Source organism: Mobula birostris, chromosome 5 (assembly GCF_030028105.1).
Source record: "Mobula birostris isolate sMobBir1 chromosome 5, sMobBir1.hap1, whole genome shotgun sequence".
NCBI classification, from domain to species: Eukaryota; Metazoa; Chordata; class Chondrichthyes; order Myliobatiformes; family Myliobatidae; genus Mobula; species Mobula birostris.
In genome coordinates, this window is record NC_092374.1 from 183,525,291 (window position 1) to 183,537,732 (window position 12,442).

The 12,442-nt window shown below is 45.0% G+C and overlaps 1 protein-coding gene across 1 annotated transcript; it reads left to right on the forward strand.

Annotated features, from left to right (window-relative positions):
- The first annotated feature begins 9,047 nt into the window (after nucleotides 1–9,047).
- LOC140198111 (FK506-binding protein-like) lies at nucleotides 9,048–12,329 on the forward strand. The gene is made up of 2 exons (XM_072259031.1): nucleotides 9,048–9,154; nucleotides 10,713–12,329. Exon 2 carries the CDS (start codon nucleotides 10,823–10,825, stop codon nucleotides 11,759–11,761), a length of 939 nt encoding a protein of 312 aa, XP_072115132.1. The 5' UTR covers nucleotides 9,048–9,154; nucleotides 10,713–10,822; the 3' UTR covers nucleotides 11,762–12,329.
- The last annotated feature ends 113 nt before the right edge of the window (nucleotides 12,330–12,442 follow it).

A 12,442-nucleotide genomic window follows, 5' to 3' on the forward strand; every position in this document is an offset into this window, starting at 1 on the left:
TTTATTGCAGGTAAGCCTTGATGTGCCTCTTGTGGCATTTCTTGTCTCTGCAAGCAATGTTTTGAAAGCTGTGATGGGATGAAGAGTTAATTCAGCATGAGGTATTTCTTTAGAACCTAGAATATAGAACAGAATCAGAATCAGAATCAGGTTTATTATCATCGGCATGTGACATGAAATTTGTTAATTTAGCAGCAGCAGTTCAATGCAATACATAATCCAGCAGAGAATAATAATAATAATAAATAAACAAGTAAATCAATTACATATACTGAATAGATTAAAAATGTGCAAAAACTGAAATACTATATATTTTTTTAAAAAGTGAGGTACAGGAACAGGCCCTTTGGCACACAATGTTGTGCTAAACAATTATATTAGTAATCAAATAGCCAATTAAACTAATTTCTCTCTACACAATATCCATATCCTTCCATTTTCCTCATGTTCATGTGCCTATCCAAATGTTTCTTAAACGTTCTTAATGTGTCTGCCTTGACAATCAGTCCAGGCACCCACAACTCTGTAAAAACCTTGCCTTTCACATCTCTTGAAATTACCTCCTCACACCATAAATGTATGTCCTCCGGTATTAGACATTTCAACCCTGGGAGAAAAGCTATTATGCCTCTCATAATCTTATAAACCTCTATCAGATCTCCCCTCAGCCTCCAGCACTCCAGAAAAAACAACCCAAGTTTGTCCAACTTCTCATTAGTGCACATGTCCTCTAATCCAGGCAACTTCTTGGTAAACCTCTTCTTCACTCTCTCTAAAGCCTTGACATCCTTCCTATAGTGGGACAAACAGATATGTATCCAATACACCAGATGCTGCCTAACTAGAGTTTTATAAAGCAGTAACATACACATAACTTCCTGTCTTTCAGACTCAGTGCCTCAACTAATGAGGCAAGCATCCCCTGACTTCTCAAATGATGTGTGGGATCTTTCAACTGACATTGTTTAATGTCATTTCCTGTACACAAGTGTAAGGGATAACAAAATATTTGTTACTCCAGATCTGATGCAGAATAAAAAAACATAAAAGATAAAGAATACAATAATATAAATACTTACTATAGCTTATACACATAGATTGATTGAATGTCCATTGAGCGATGCTAGGTTCTACACAAGGTGTCAAATGGAAAATAATAAAGTAGTGGTGGAGGTATCAATCAGTCTTACTGCTTGGGGAAAGTAACTGTTTTTGAGTCTGGTGAACCTAGCATGGTAGCTATGTAGCCTCCTCCCTGATGCAAGTGGGGTAAACAGTGCATGAACAGAAACTGCAGGATTTTTCATGATGGTGTGTAGGCTGCTGCCAGTGATGTGCTGGGCAGTTTTGACTACCCATTATAGACCCTTCCTGTCCACTACACTGCAGTTTTTGTATCAAACAGTGATGCACATTTTTAGGATGCTCTCTATTGTGCATCTGTGGAATGACGTAAGTATGGAAGTGCAAAGTTCAGCTCTCTTCAGACTCCTCAGAAAGTAGAGACATTGGTGAGCTTTCTGGACAGTGTAGGATGTGTTCTGGGACCATGAGAGGTTATGTGTGATGTGCACTCCCAGGAATTTGAAACTACTTGCAGTTTGCACTGCTGTGGTTCCTTCTCAACCATCCCATCAACTTGAGTAGCCACTTTCAGGGAGCTCTGAACTTGGAGCACAAGGTCCCCCTGCTTATCAACACTGTTAAGGCTCTTTTATTGTCTCTTTACATTTAGCCGACCAAGGTGCAACACTTCACATTTGGCTGGTTTAACTCCATTTGCCATTTCTCTGCTAAATCTACAAATCATCCTGTTATATTCTTTGCAGTCTTCTACGCTTTCCATAACAGCACCAATCTTCATATCATCTGCAAATTTACTAACCCACCCATCCACATTTCATCCAGATAATTTATATACATCACAAACAGAAGAGGTCCCAGTACAGATCCCTGTGGAACACTACTAACCATTACTACCTTCCATCTTCCATGAGCAAGGCAGTTCGGAATCCAAATGGCAAATTTGCAATTGATCCCATGCATCTTAATCAATCCTCCCTGAAGGACCTTGTCAAACACTCTTCTAAAATTTATTAGACAACTTCCACAGATCTACATACGCAAGTCAACTTTGTCACATGATCAAAAAACTCAGTCAAGTTAGTAAGACACAAATTGCCCAGCACAAAGCTATGCTGGCTCTCCCTGAATTAAGCCATGGTTTTCCAAATGCTTATAAATCCTAACCCTAGGAATTTTTTCAGTAACTTTCCTATCACTGACGTGAGATTCACCAGTCTCCATTTTCCAGGATTATCCCTAATTCCCTAATTGAATAATGGAACAACAAAGGCTTGTACAAATGCTTCCTTTGGGGGAGTACCTGAACCTGTCAGCAAACCATCCTCTCCCTGCCCCAACTAGCCAACATGTTTGTGCATACACAAGAGTTTGAATTATTCTAATAACTCCTTAGATTTTAAACTGGTTAAAGCAGTTCCAGCTGCAGTACTGCACAAGCACAGTAGAGGGGGCAGAGATGACCGTGAAGAGGAGATGTAGACTGCAGATGCTGGAATCTGGAACCACAGACAAAATGCCAGAGGAACTCAGTGGGTCAGGCAACATCTGTGGGGCAAATTGACAGTTGACCCAAAACAGTAACTACCTATTTCCCTCCATAAATGTAAAATCGGAAGGAGTTGTTGGGATTGGAGAGGAAAATCATGTAAATGGGTGCCTGATGATTAGTATGGATGTGTTTGGTTAAAAGGCTTTTTCCGTGCTTTATGAGTCCATGAGTTTAACATATTGTAAATGAGGTAACTCACTCAGTTGGGACCCTGAAACAACCCTAACAGAAGAGCTCCCATGTCACTCTGAGTATAGGGGTGGAGAAGATCCTAATCATTCTGCTTCACTATCTCCACCCCTTGCTCTGGCACCAGTCATGGGCTATCAGATCAGTTCCCTGTTATATGCATTGGGACCACTGATTTTCACACTATTTACCCGTGATTTAGATAATGAAGTTGATGGCTTTGTGGCAAAGTTTGCAGATGATACGAAGACAGGTGGAGGGGTAAGTAGTGCTGAGGAAGTACAGCGATTGCAGCAGGACTTAGACCATAAGACCATAAGATATAGGAGCAGTAGGCCATTCGGCTCATCGAGACTGCTTCACCATTCAATCATGGGCTGATCCAATTCTTCCAGTCATCCCCACTCCCCGCCTTCTCCCCATACCCATTGATGGCCTGGCTAATCAAGAACCTATCGATCTCTGCCTTAAATACACCCATTGACTTGGCCTCCACAGTCTCTCATGGCAACAAATTCCACAGATTTACCACTCTCTGACAAAAATAATTTCTCCGGATCTCAGTTCTAAAAGGACGTCTTTAAATCCTGAAGTCGTGCCCCCTTGTCCTAAACTCCCCTACTATGGGAAATAACTTTTCCATATCTAATCTGTTCAGGCCTGTAAACATTCAGAATGTTTCTATAAAATCTCCCCTCATTCTCCTGACCTCCAGGGAATACAGCCCAAGAGCTGCCAGACGTCCTTCATATGGTAACACTTTCATTTCTGGAATCATTCTCGTGAATCTTCTCCAAACCCTCTCCAATGTCAGTATATCCTTTCTAAAATAAGAAGCCCAAAACTACACACAATACTGCAAGTTATTCTTTTTCTTTTTTTTTGACAAATTGGAAGATTGGGCAAAAAACTGGAAGATGGAATACAGTGTTGGGAAATATATGATAATGCATTTTGGTAAAAACAATAGTGCAGACTATTATCTAAATGGGGTGAAGGTTTAAACATCAGAAATGCAGAGGACTTAGGATTCCTTGTCCAAGGCTGCCAGAAGGTTAATTTACAGGTTTAGCCTGGTAAAGAAGGCAAATGCAATGTTGGCATTTATTTTAAGGGGAATAGAATATAAAAGCAAGAAGATAATGATGAGCCTTTATAAGACACTAGTCAGACTGCACTTGGAGCATTGTCAACAGATTTGGGCCCCTTATCTCAGAAAGGATGTGCTGTCATTGGAGTGAGTCCAGAGGAGGTTCACGAGGATGATTCCAGAAATAAAGGGGTTGACATATGAGGAGTATTTGGCAGCTTTGGGCCTGCACTCACTGGAATTTAGAAGAATATAGGGGGATCTCATTGAAACCTACTGAATGTTGAAAGGACTAGATAAGGTGGATATGGGGAGAATGTTTCCTATGGTGGGGTTATCCAGAACTAAAGGACACAGGCTTAAAATTGAGGGGTGACCCTTTAGAACAGAGATAAGGAGGATCACTGTTGCTTTGTCACACACTGTGGAGGAGGCCAAGTCTGTGCATATATTTAAGACAGAAGTCCATCGTTTCCTGATCGGTCAGGCCATCAAAGGGTATTGTGAGAAGGCAGGTGTATGGGGTAAAGTGGGATCTAGATCAGGCACGATTGAATGGCGGAGGAACCTCGATGGGCTGAATGGTCTAATTCTGCTCTTATGTCTTATGGTCTAATATATACAGATCATGTTGTATTTGTTGCCAGAATGAAATTCCAAATAGCTTCTGATTTTGTTAGGATCTGAGAAAAATACGAGAATGAGATTTTTAATAATTTTGGGGAGAATCAGATGTGACGGAGCTCTGAATCAAGCTAGGACCACTGTGAGGTAATGCATTATCACATGTCAGATACCAACAGGACATAAACAGTATTTGGTAGGAATTGTTGATATGCAGAGGGACGCAGGGGTACAAGTTGACGGGTCCCTAAAAATGGCGACACACTGCCTTTATCTTTTCCAGGTGCTTTTGCACCTTTGGTGTCCTCACATGTTACCAATGGATCATCTGGTTTCTTCCTCCGTCAAGAAGAACAAGCTTTCCTTCATAAAGGACAACTCCATCTTTGATGAACACTGCTCTTTGTATATTTCAGATCCTGCACCTTTTACTAATTTTTAAAAATTCTTTATCTTTCTTCTGCTCCTTTGTTAAATCCAGAAACACAATCTGTTTTCCCTTCTGCCTCCTGATCTCCCCAATCTGTGGTTGCCACACTTTCTCGCCAATTCATTAGCCTTTTTATTTCCCTCAGGAGTTAATCTAGAGTGGACTTTCACCTTTATGACTCCATGTTCTTTTCTCTTTGCTTCCTCAAGTATAAAGTAAAGTAAAGGCATCCGTTAGTCTTGTGAGACCATGGATCTGCGCCTGGAAAGTCTTCACTCTCCAGGGCACAGGCCTGGGCAAGGTTTTATGGAAGACCAGCAGTTGCCCATGTTGCAAGTCTCCCCTCTCCATGACACCAATGTTGTCCAAAGGAAGGGCATTGGGACCCATACAGCTTGGCACCAGTGTCTTCACAGAGCAATGTGTGATTAAGTGCCTTGCTCAAGGACACAACACGTTCCCTTGGCTGGGGCTCGAACTCACGGCCTTCAGGTAGCTAGTCCAATGCCTTAACCACTTGGCCACATGCCCACTGCAAGTATATATTGTAATAAAGCAGCAGCAGATGGGAGGGGCTTCCCGTCAGCTGAAACAAACCCTCCAGCTTCCTACAGAGGCAAATGTTCTGTAAGGCTGTTACACACGTACATATTATCAGAGTGTATGACTGACCCGGGTGGTAAACGTCCTCGGTGGCTAACCACATACACCACAGCTGCCAATTCTGCTGCCTGTGCACACATGGTCTTGGGTAACTTTAAAGCTAAGCTATATCATTCCTGGCCATGTTCATCCTCTACATATATGCCACACCCAGTTCTCCTCTCTCCATCCTGTACTGATGAGGAGACATCTACCAAAAAATTAAAATAAGGTTTTTCTTTTTCCTTTGTGTCTTTGTTCTCAGGCATTACTCTACCTAATCTGCTTCCAACCCCCCTCCTTTTTGTTTTGATACAAGTTGTCCCTTGGGTCCATTTGCTATCATAACTTGACACTCATGTTCACCTCCATGGTACATCAGGTCATCAGCAAATGTAGAGATGGTGTTTACTCGCTTTACTCCAATATTTCTCCCACCTTCAATCCCACCCAGGGACACCACTTCTGCTATAGGAATCATCTGTTCTAATAATTATCAGAGAGGCACAGAGAGAATCTGTCGTTACCGACAAGTTACCTTTACTCAACTAAAAGGTACTTGGGTTCAACAAACTTGTGCGCACACCCACTAGAATTCCCTGACTCTCCATGAACAGTCAATGAAGAGAAAAGGTATCACCCGAGAAAGGAGTCTACACTGGATAGGTGTTCCTCATGGTCTCGATTTCCAGGTGTCCATGGGGCACTCTTCATCCACGATGGTTGGTCTCTGATTGTTGGAGAATTATCGCCACTACGTATGTGGAGCGCCTGACCCTTATAGTGTTCCTCATCAGTTGAACTGGTGGATCTCCCAGGGCTACAACCAAGGTTGTTTCATGGTTCTGACCACCATTCCCCCCCCGCCCCCCAACCAGCCTTGTGTATTTGTGTGTTTCAACTCTGACTGGTCCAAACCAGTTAAAGTAGGGAGCCCAGGCACTGAGTTTATCGAGATTACAGTTTGCTTCTTTGGTAGGTCTGGCACTTTACATAATAAATACAGACAACCCACCTCTCCCGGGAGTTTCCCCACATATTGATAGCAGCTCCCTGATGCCCGCAAATTATATACAATATCCCGGAAATTGATTTTTTAGAGAGGGAGAGGGAGAGGGAAAAAAAAAGAAAGAAAGAAAATGAATGAATCCTGCTTGATCTCTCTTTGTGCTGGGTAAAACTATCAGTTTTCTCTGTGGGTGGGCTTTACAGTCGACCTCTCTCTCTTTTCCATATTTCATCAGTTCAGTTACTGCCGTCTGTAATGACACTGAAATCATCCAGACAACAGTCGGTGATGAAGTACAAAAGCCTGGCGAAGAAATTCCCGAGGCTGTCGGTGACAACCTGACTACGTGAGGCGTCCTATACCGGGGGGGGGGGGGCACATTGGCATCTTAAACGGGATTAGAATGGGGTTTAAATTGGAGTGAAATTCCAAAATCGTCCACTAAGACATCTTTAAAAATGCCCTCGCAGCAAGCAAATTCTTGGGGTTTTTTTTTCCCGAAACACTTCCACTTACAGGTACATCGAAGCCCGTGATGGGCTGGGTTTAAGCGCAGCTGTTTTCAGAAGAAAAACCAATTTTAATAAATACCCGGCCCCCACTGGGGTCTCATCATTAGGACAGCGAACTGTTTACCTGTACTGCGCACTTTATATGCATTTTGAATTACACTTTATTAAATAATGTGGTAATATATTGTTTTATGTGGTGTGTGTGATATTTGTATTCTGGCTGCACCGTGGTCCGGACAGAGGTTGTTTCGTTTGTGGACGATCAGCCAGATGACAATAAACTTGAACTTGAAGATACAGAACTTCTAAATCACTCATTTAAAATCACCCATTTCCATGTAAAAAAAGTGAGTTCTGATCCTGACTGTTGCAGGCAATGTGTGTGTGTGTGACTACGGACGTATATGCAATCGGTTGTCCGAATGGACGTTAAGCGGTGCACACCTGTAATATGGATACATCTTATGCTTTTATTTCTTTTAGGGACCACAACATATTAGGGAGGCTAAGTGCAGGGAACGCTGCTCAAGTATTTCACGCAAACATGAGGAAATCTGCAGATGCTGGAAATTCAAGCAACACATTATCAAAGTTGCTGGTGAATGCAGCAGGCCAGGCAGCATCTCTAGGAAGAGGTACAGTCGACGTTTCGGGCCGAGACCCTTCGTCAGGACTAACTGAAAGAAGAGCTAGTAAGAGATTTGAAAGGGGGGGAGGGGGAGATCCAAAATGATAGGAGAAGACGGGAGGGAGAGGGATGGAGCCAAGAGCTGGACAGTTGATTGGTAAAAGGGATATGAGAGGATCATGGGACAGGAGGCCAAGGGAGAAAGAAAAGGAGGAGGGGGGAAACCCAGATGATGGGCAAGGGGTACAGTGAGAGGGACAGAGGGAGAAAAAGAAAAAGAATGTGATCCACGGCCTCCTCTACTGTAAAGATGAAGCCACACTCAGGTTGGAGGAACAACACCTTATATTCCGCCTGGGTAGCCTCCAACCTGATGGCATGAACACTGATTTCTCAAACTTCCGCTAATGTTCCACCTCCCCCTCGTACCCCATCCGTTACTTATTTATATACATTCTTTTTCTTCTTCAAGTATTTCACAGTTCTTTTCATCAGAAAACCAAAGTCTGACAGAGAAGGTCACTAGAGCTGGGGTGTACTTTACATCTTTCATCGTTGAGCATAACCTGCCATTCCAGGTGTGTAAACACACAGGCAATGTTTCCTGATTCAGAAATAGCAAAAAACTATGCCTGCTCATCAACCAAGACAGCAGCTATTGTGAACATGGCACATTAATAAAGAATTTAGAAGTCAGCTGTCTCACAAAACACTTGTGAATCTGATGTCTTGCAAAATTCACAAATTCTTTGACACAGACTGCTATGAGGTTGAGACCTCCCTGAAACGAGTTTTTGCAGGGTGGGATGTGATAGCTACTCGTCTGCGAATGGTCTCAGCTTTAGCAGGGCATCACCTGAAGCTTCTTGAGTGCACATTAAATTGCTCTGATTAGATTATCCCAGAGCAAGAATCAGCTCAGAGTAACAAAATGGGGCAGACAAAGACAAACTAGAGAAAATCTGCAGATGCTGGAAATTCAAGCAACACACACAATATGCTGGAGGAACCCAGCAGGCCAAGCAGCATCTATGGAAAGGAGAACGGTCAACGTTTCGGGCCGAGACCCTTCCTCAGGACTGAAATAAAAACATTTGGTTTGTCTGCACAATGCAGCTTATGTTGATTAGCCAACCGCCATTACACCTTACAACAAGAAGAAAAAAAAAACGGCTCCTTCTCTCATATACGGCAGCAGTTACAGCACTACGACTTTGGGGCGAGTCGTTGTCAAGGAAGTGACGTAACCACGCCGGAAGGCTGGCTCGGCAGACGGATGAGGGGCGGGGAGAGGAGTAATCTCATGGCTGGCGGTGGTGGAAGAAGAGCTGTTGATCGGCAGGGAGATCGAGCGAGAGACGGGGAGGCACTGGGGCCTGTCGTCTGCCGCATTCTGTGAGTGGAGCACTGCGCCAGATTACGAAGGAGTGGAAGACAAGGAGGAGGGAGAGGGAAGGAGTGGACGGTGCAGAATGGGGTTTGAGAGGACCAGGTGCGGGGTAGTTGGGGGACAATAGGTAGGGTAAGGGGTATAGGCGCGGGATGAGTATGAGGGATCGTTGGAGAGTGGGTGAGGAGATGAGGGAATGTTGGAGATTGGGTGGGGGGTCGTCGGAGAGGGGGAGCGAGGGGGAGGGGTCGTCGGAGAGGGAGGGTGAGTGGGTCGTCGGAGAGGGGAAGGGAGGTGAGGGGTCGACGGGGAGGGAGGTGAGGGGTCGACGGAGAGGGGGAGGGAGGATGAGGGGTCGACGGAGAGGGGGAGGGAGGATGAGGGGTCGACGGAGAGGGGAAGGGAGGATGAGGGGTCGACGGAGAGGGGGAGGGAGGATGAGGGGTCGACGGAGAGGGGGAGGGAGGATGAGGGGTCGACGGAGAGGGGGAGGGAGGGTGAGGGGACGTCGGAGAGGGTGAGGGGTCGTCAGAGGGGAGAGGGAGGGTGATAGTTTGTCGGGGAGGGAGGTGAGGGGATGTTGGAGAGGGTGAGGGGGTCATTGGAGGGGGAGGAAGGGTGAGGGGCCGTCGGAGGGGGAGGGAGGGTGAGGGGTCGTCGGAGGGGGAGGGAGGGTGAGGGGACGTCGCAGGGGGCAGTGAGGGTGAAGGGTCGTCGGAGGGGAGAGGGAGGGTGAGGGGTCGTCGGAGGGGGAAGGCGGGTGAGGGGACTTGGGAGGGTGGGAAAGTGAAGGGACATCGGGATGGAGGATGAGGGGATGACAGAGGTTATGGAGGGAGGTGGCAGGGGAGGATGGGGGGGCGAGGGGCGGAGGGAGGGTAGGTGAATGGTTGTTGCAGGTGTGGCGGCATAGGGAGGGAGTGTGGGGTGGTTGTTGGAGGGGAGCGTAGGGTGCGTGTGGTTTATTGGGTCGTATGAAGGTGCAGAGGTGTTTTCGGGGGCAAGGATGGTGGGGCATAGGTTATAGGCTGGGATGGAAGACGACACCTGTGAGGTTGATGGTATGGTTGAGTTCTTCTACGCTTCTGCAGTCCACTGCATCCACTGTACAGAAGTTTGGCCTACACAGCTTCACCAGAGCCTTGTTGGCTAGCTATCTCTCATGATGGGGAAGTAGGGTTTGGACTTTGAGAGGCAGAGTGTTAGTGGGGTCATCAAAAAGGCTATTGAGGTGGTACCCTTTGGTGGGTGTTTGTGACTGGGAAGTGCTGCGTGTGATGTGCGGTGTGAGGTGACTCGAACGGGTGAGCAGAGTGTGACAGAGGAGGTCGAGTTATAATTACAGAATGCTTGTTAAAACCATGGAGGCTTTTTGTGTGTGGTGCTTTGCATTTTGGGTTGTCCCTGTATGTTTGCAAATGCATGTGTTGAGATTGCATTGTACAAGTTGGTAAATTGTAAAGCAAACATTAGTGGGACTTGGCATCACCAGAGAGATTGAAGTAATGCTTTTATTTTAGAATGCTCACATTTTAACCTCTTGATATAAAAAATACTTTGCAGAAGCTGTGCTGTATGACAGAACCATCGTTACTTGAATAGTCATCACTGCCACATTCACGGCACCAGGTACCTAGAGATGTGATGGCTATGGTCCTACAGTCTGAAGGATAATGGCATCCAGCCTGTTGAGTAAGACTTCAGAGGCCACCACCAACGACAGCGATGGACAGGAAAAGACAAGAAATCTGTCAGATCAGCAGATTCATCTGGAAACTTTCACGTGGATGTGCCCAGATGGTTCCTTTGTGAAGAAGACTTTACAGGCTGGCAGTGGACTAGATAAACCTAAAGAAGGGTCCTGGTGCCGTATATACATTGGGGTGGACCCCACAAGCAGTTTTGATTCAAAGAAGCATTTTCCAGTTGGGATCAATGAGTCAGTGGAAGTGATTCTTGGTGAAAGTGATACGTGGTTCGGGGAAGTAATTGATAAATGTGTTGAGACGATGCTGCTGGGAGAGCAGTGTGAAGTCCTTCTGGCTCCAGGTTTGAGTGAGGCAGCTGAAGACCTTGCAGACAGACTGAAGTTCACTGTGAGATTGGACAAGTTCACCATCTGTAAAGACTCCTGGGAGATGTCCTTTGAAGAAAAATGGCAGGCAGCAATGCGCCACAAAACTAAAGGTACCGAGCATTTTAAAAACGGGAATCTCTTTGGTGCCACACGGCGTTACGCAAAATCGCTGAGGCTGCTGGTGTCAGTGAAATATGAAGTCCCTCCTGAGAAAGGTGAGGAGTACATCAAAGTCAGGTGTGCATTGTACTCAAACCTGGCTGCCTGCCAGCTGAAGCGAAGCCAGTACAGGAACGTCATCCAGAACTGCTCAAAGGCACTGGAGCTGGAGCCCGACTCTGTAAAGTGCCTGTACCGTCGGAGTCAGGCCTACACTTCCATTAACGAGGTTGACAAAGCCCGAGGGGACTTGCAGAGGGTGCTGAAGCTGGAGCCAGGAAACACTGCCGCCGTGCAACAGCTGAGAATTGTTACTCAACAAATCAGAGCCCAAAATGAAAAACTGGGCAAAGCAATGAGTAAGTTATTCACTTAGGGCTGGTGAACATTTGCACAAACTCCCTCTTTGTTATAACTGTCTTATTTAAGAAATAGTTCCTGAACACAGGAAGATTTCACTATTTTTGGATCAGTATGTATTTAGAAAGGATGTTTCTGTACTCTTGGGGTTATAACCACTATAAAGTTGCTTTGCACAAAACCTCTGTTCATTCCACAATGTTAATAAACTTTGGTGGGAAATTGTTAAGTTATTCATCTGGTCTTCAAAGTAAAACAAACTAGGAAATCTCTGGACCGTGGATTGGTTGGGGACTTGAAACACTGGTATGATTTAGCTGCTAAGTTGAGCTGTCACTCATAGCTCTGATGTTCCCTGCTTTAAGTGGTCTGGATAGTCACCTGAGGCTGTACAGAGCTTAACTCATGTTTACATTTTGCATTTTTGCCTTTGTGAATTTGTGACTTGGGAGAAGAAACTTATTTGGACAGCTTAACTGCAATTGTGATGTGTAGTGGTGAATCCAAGTTCTTAATTAAATCCAGATTACCAGTGAAATTGCCTTGTGAAGTTCAATGTTTCTGTGAAGATTGTTCATCATTATACAACATGTTGATAAAGTGTAGTATCTCACACCAATACAAGGTCTTAATTATAACCGGCAAAGAATTTTCAATGTTTGCAGTGTCTGCTTGTGTAGACAGAGACTGAATGTGT

Coding starts and splice junctions, on each gene's coding strand:
- LOC140198111 (XM_072259031.1), top strand. CDS start 10,823: ATGGCATCCAGCCTGTTGAGTAAGACTTCAGAGGCCACCACCAACGAC.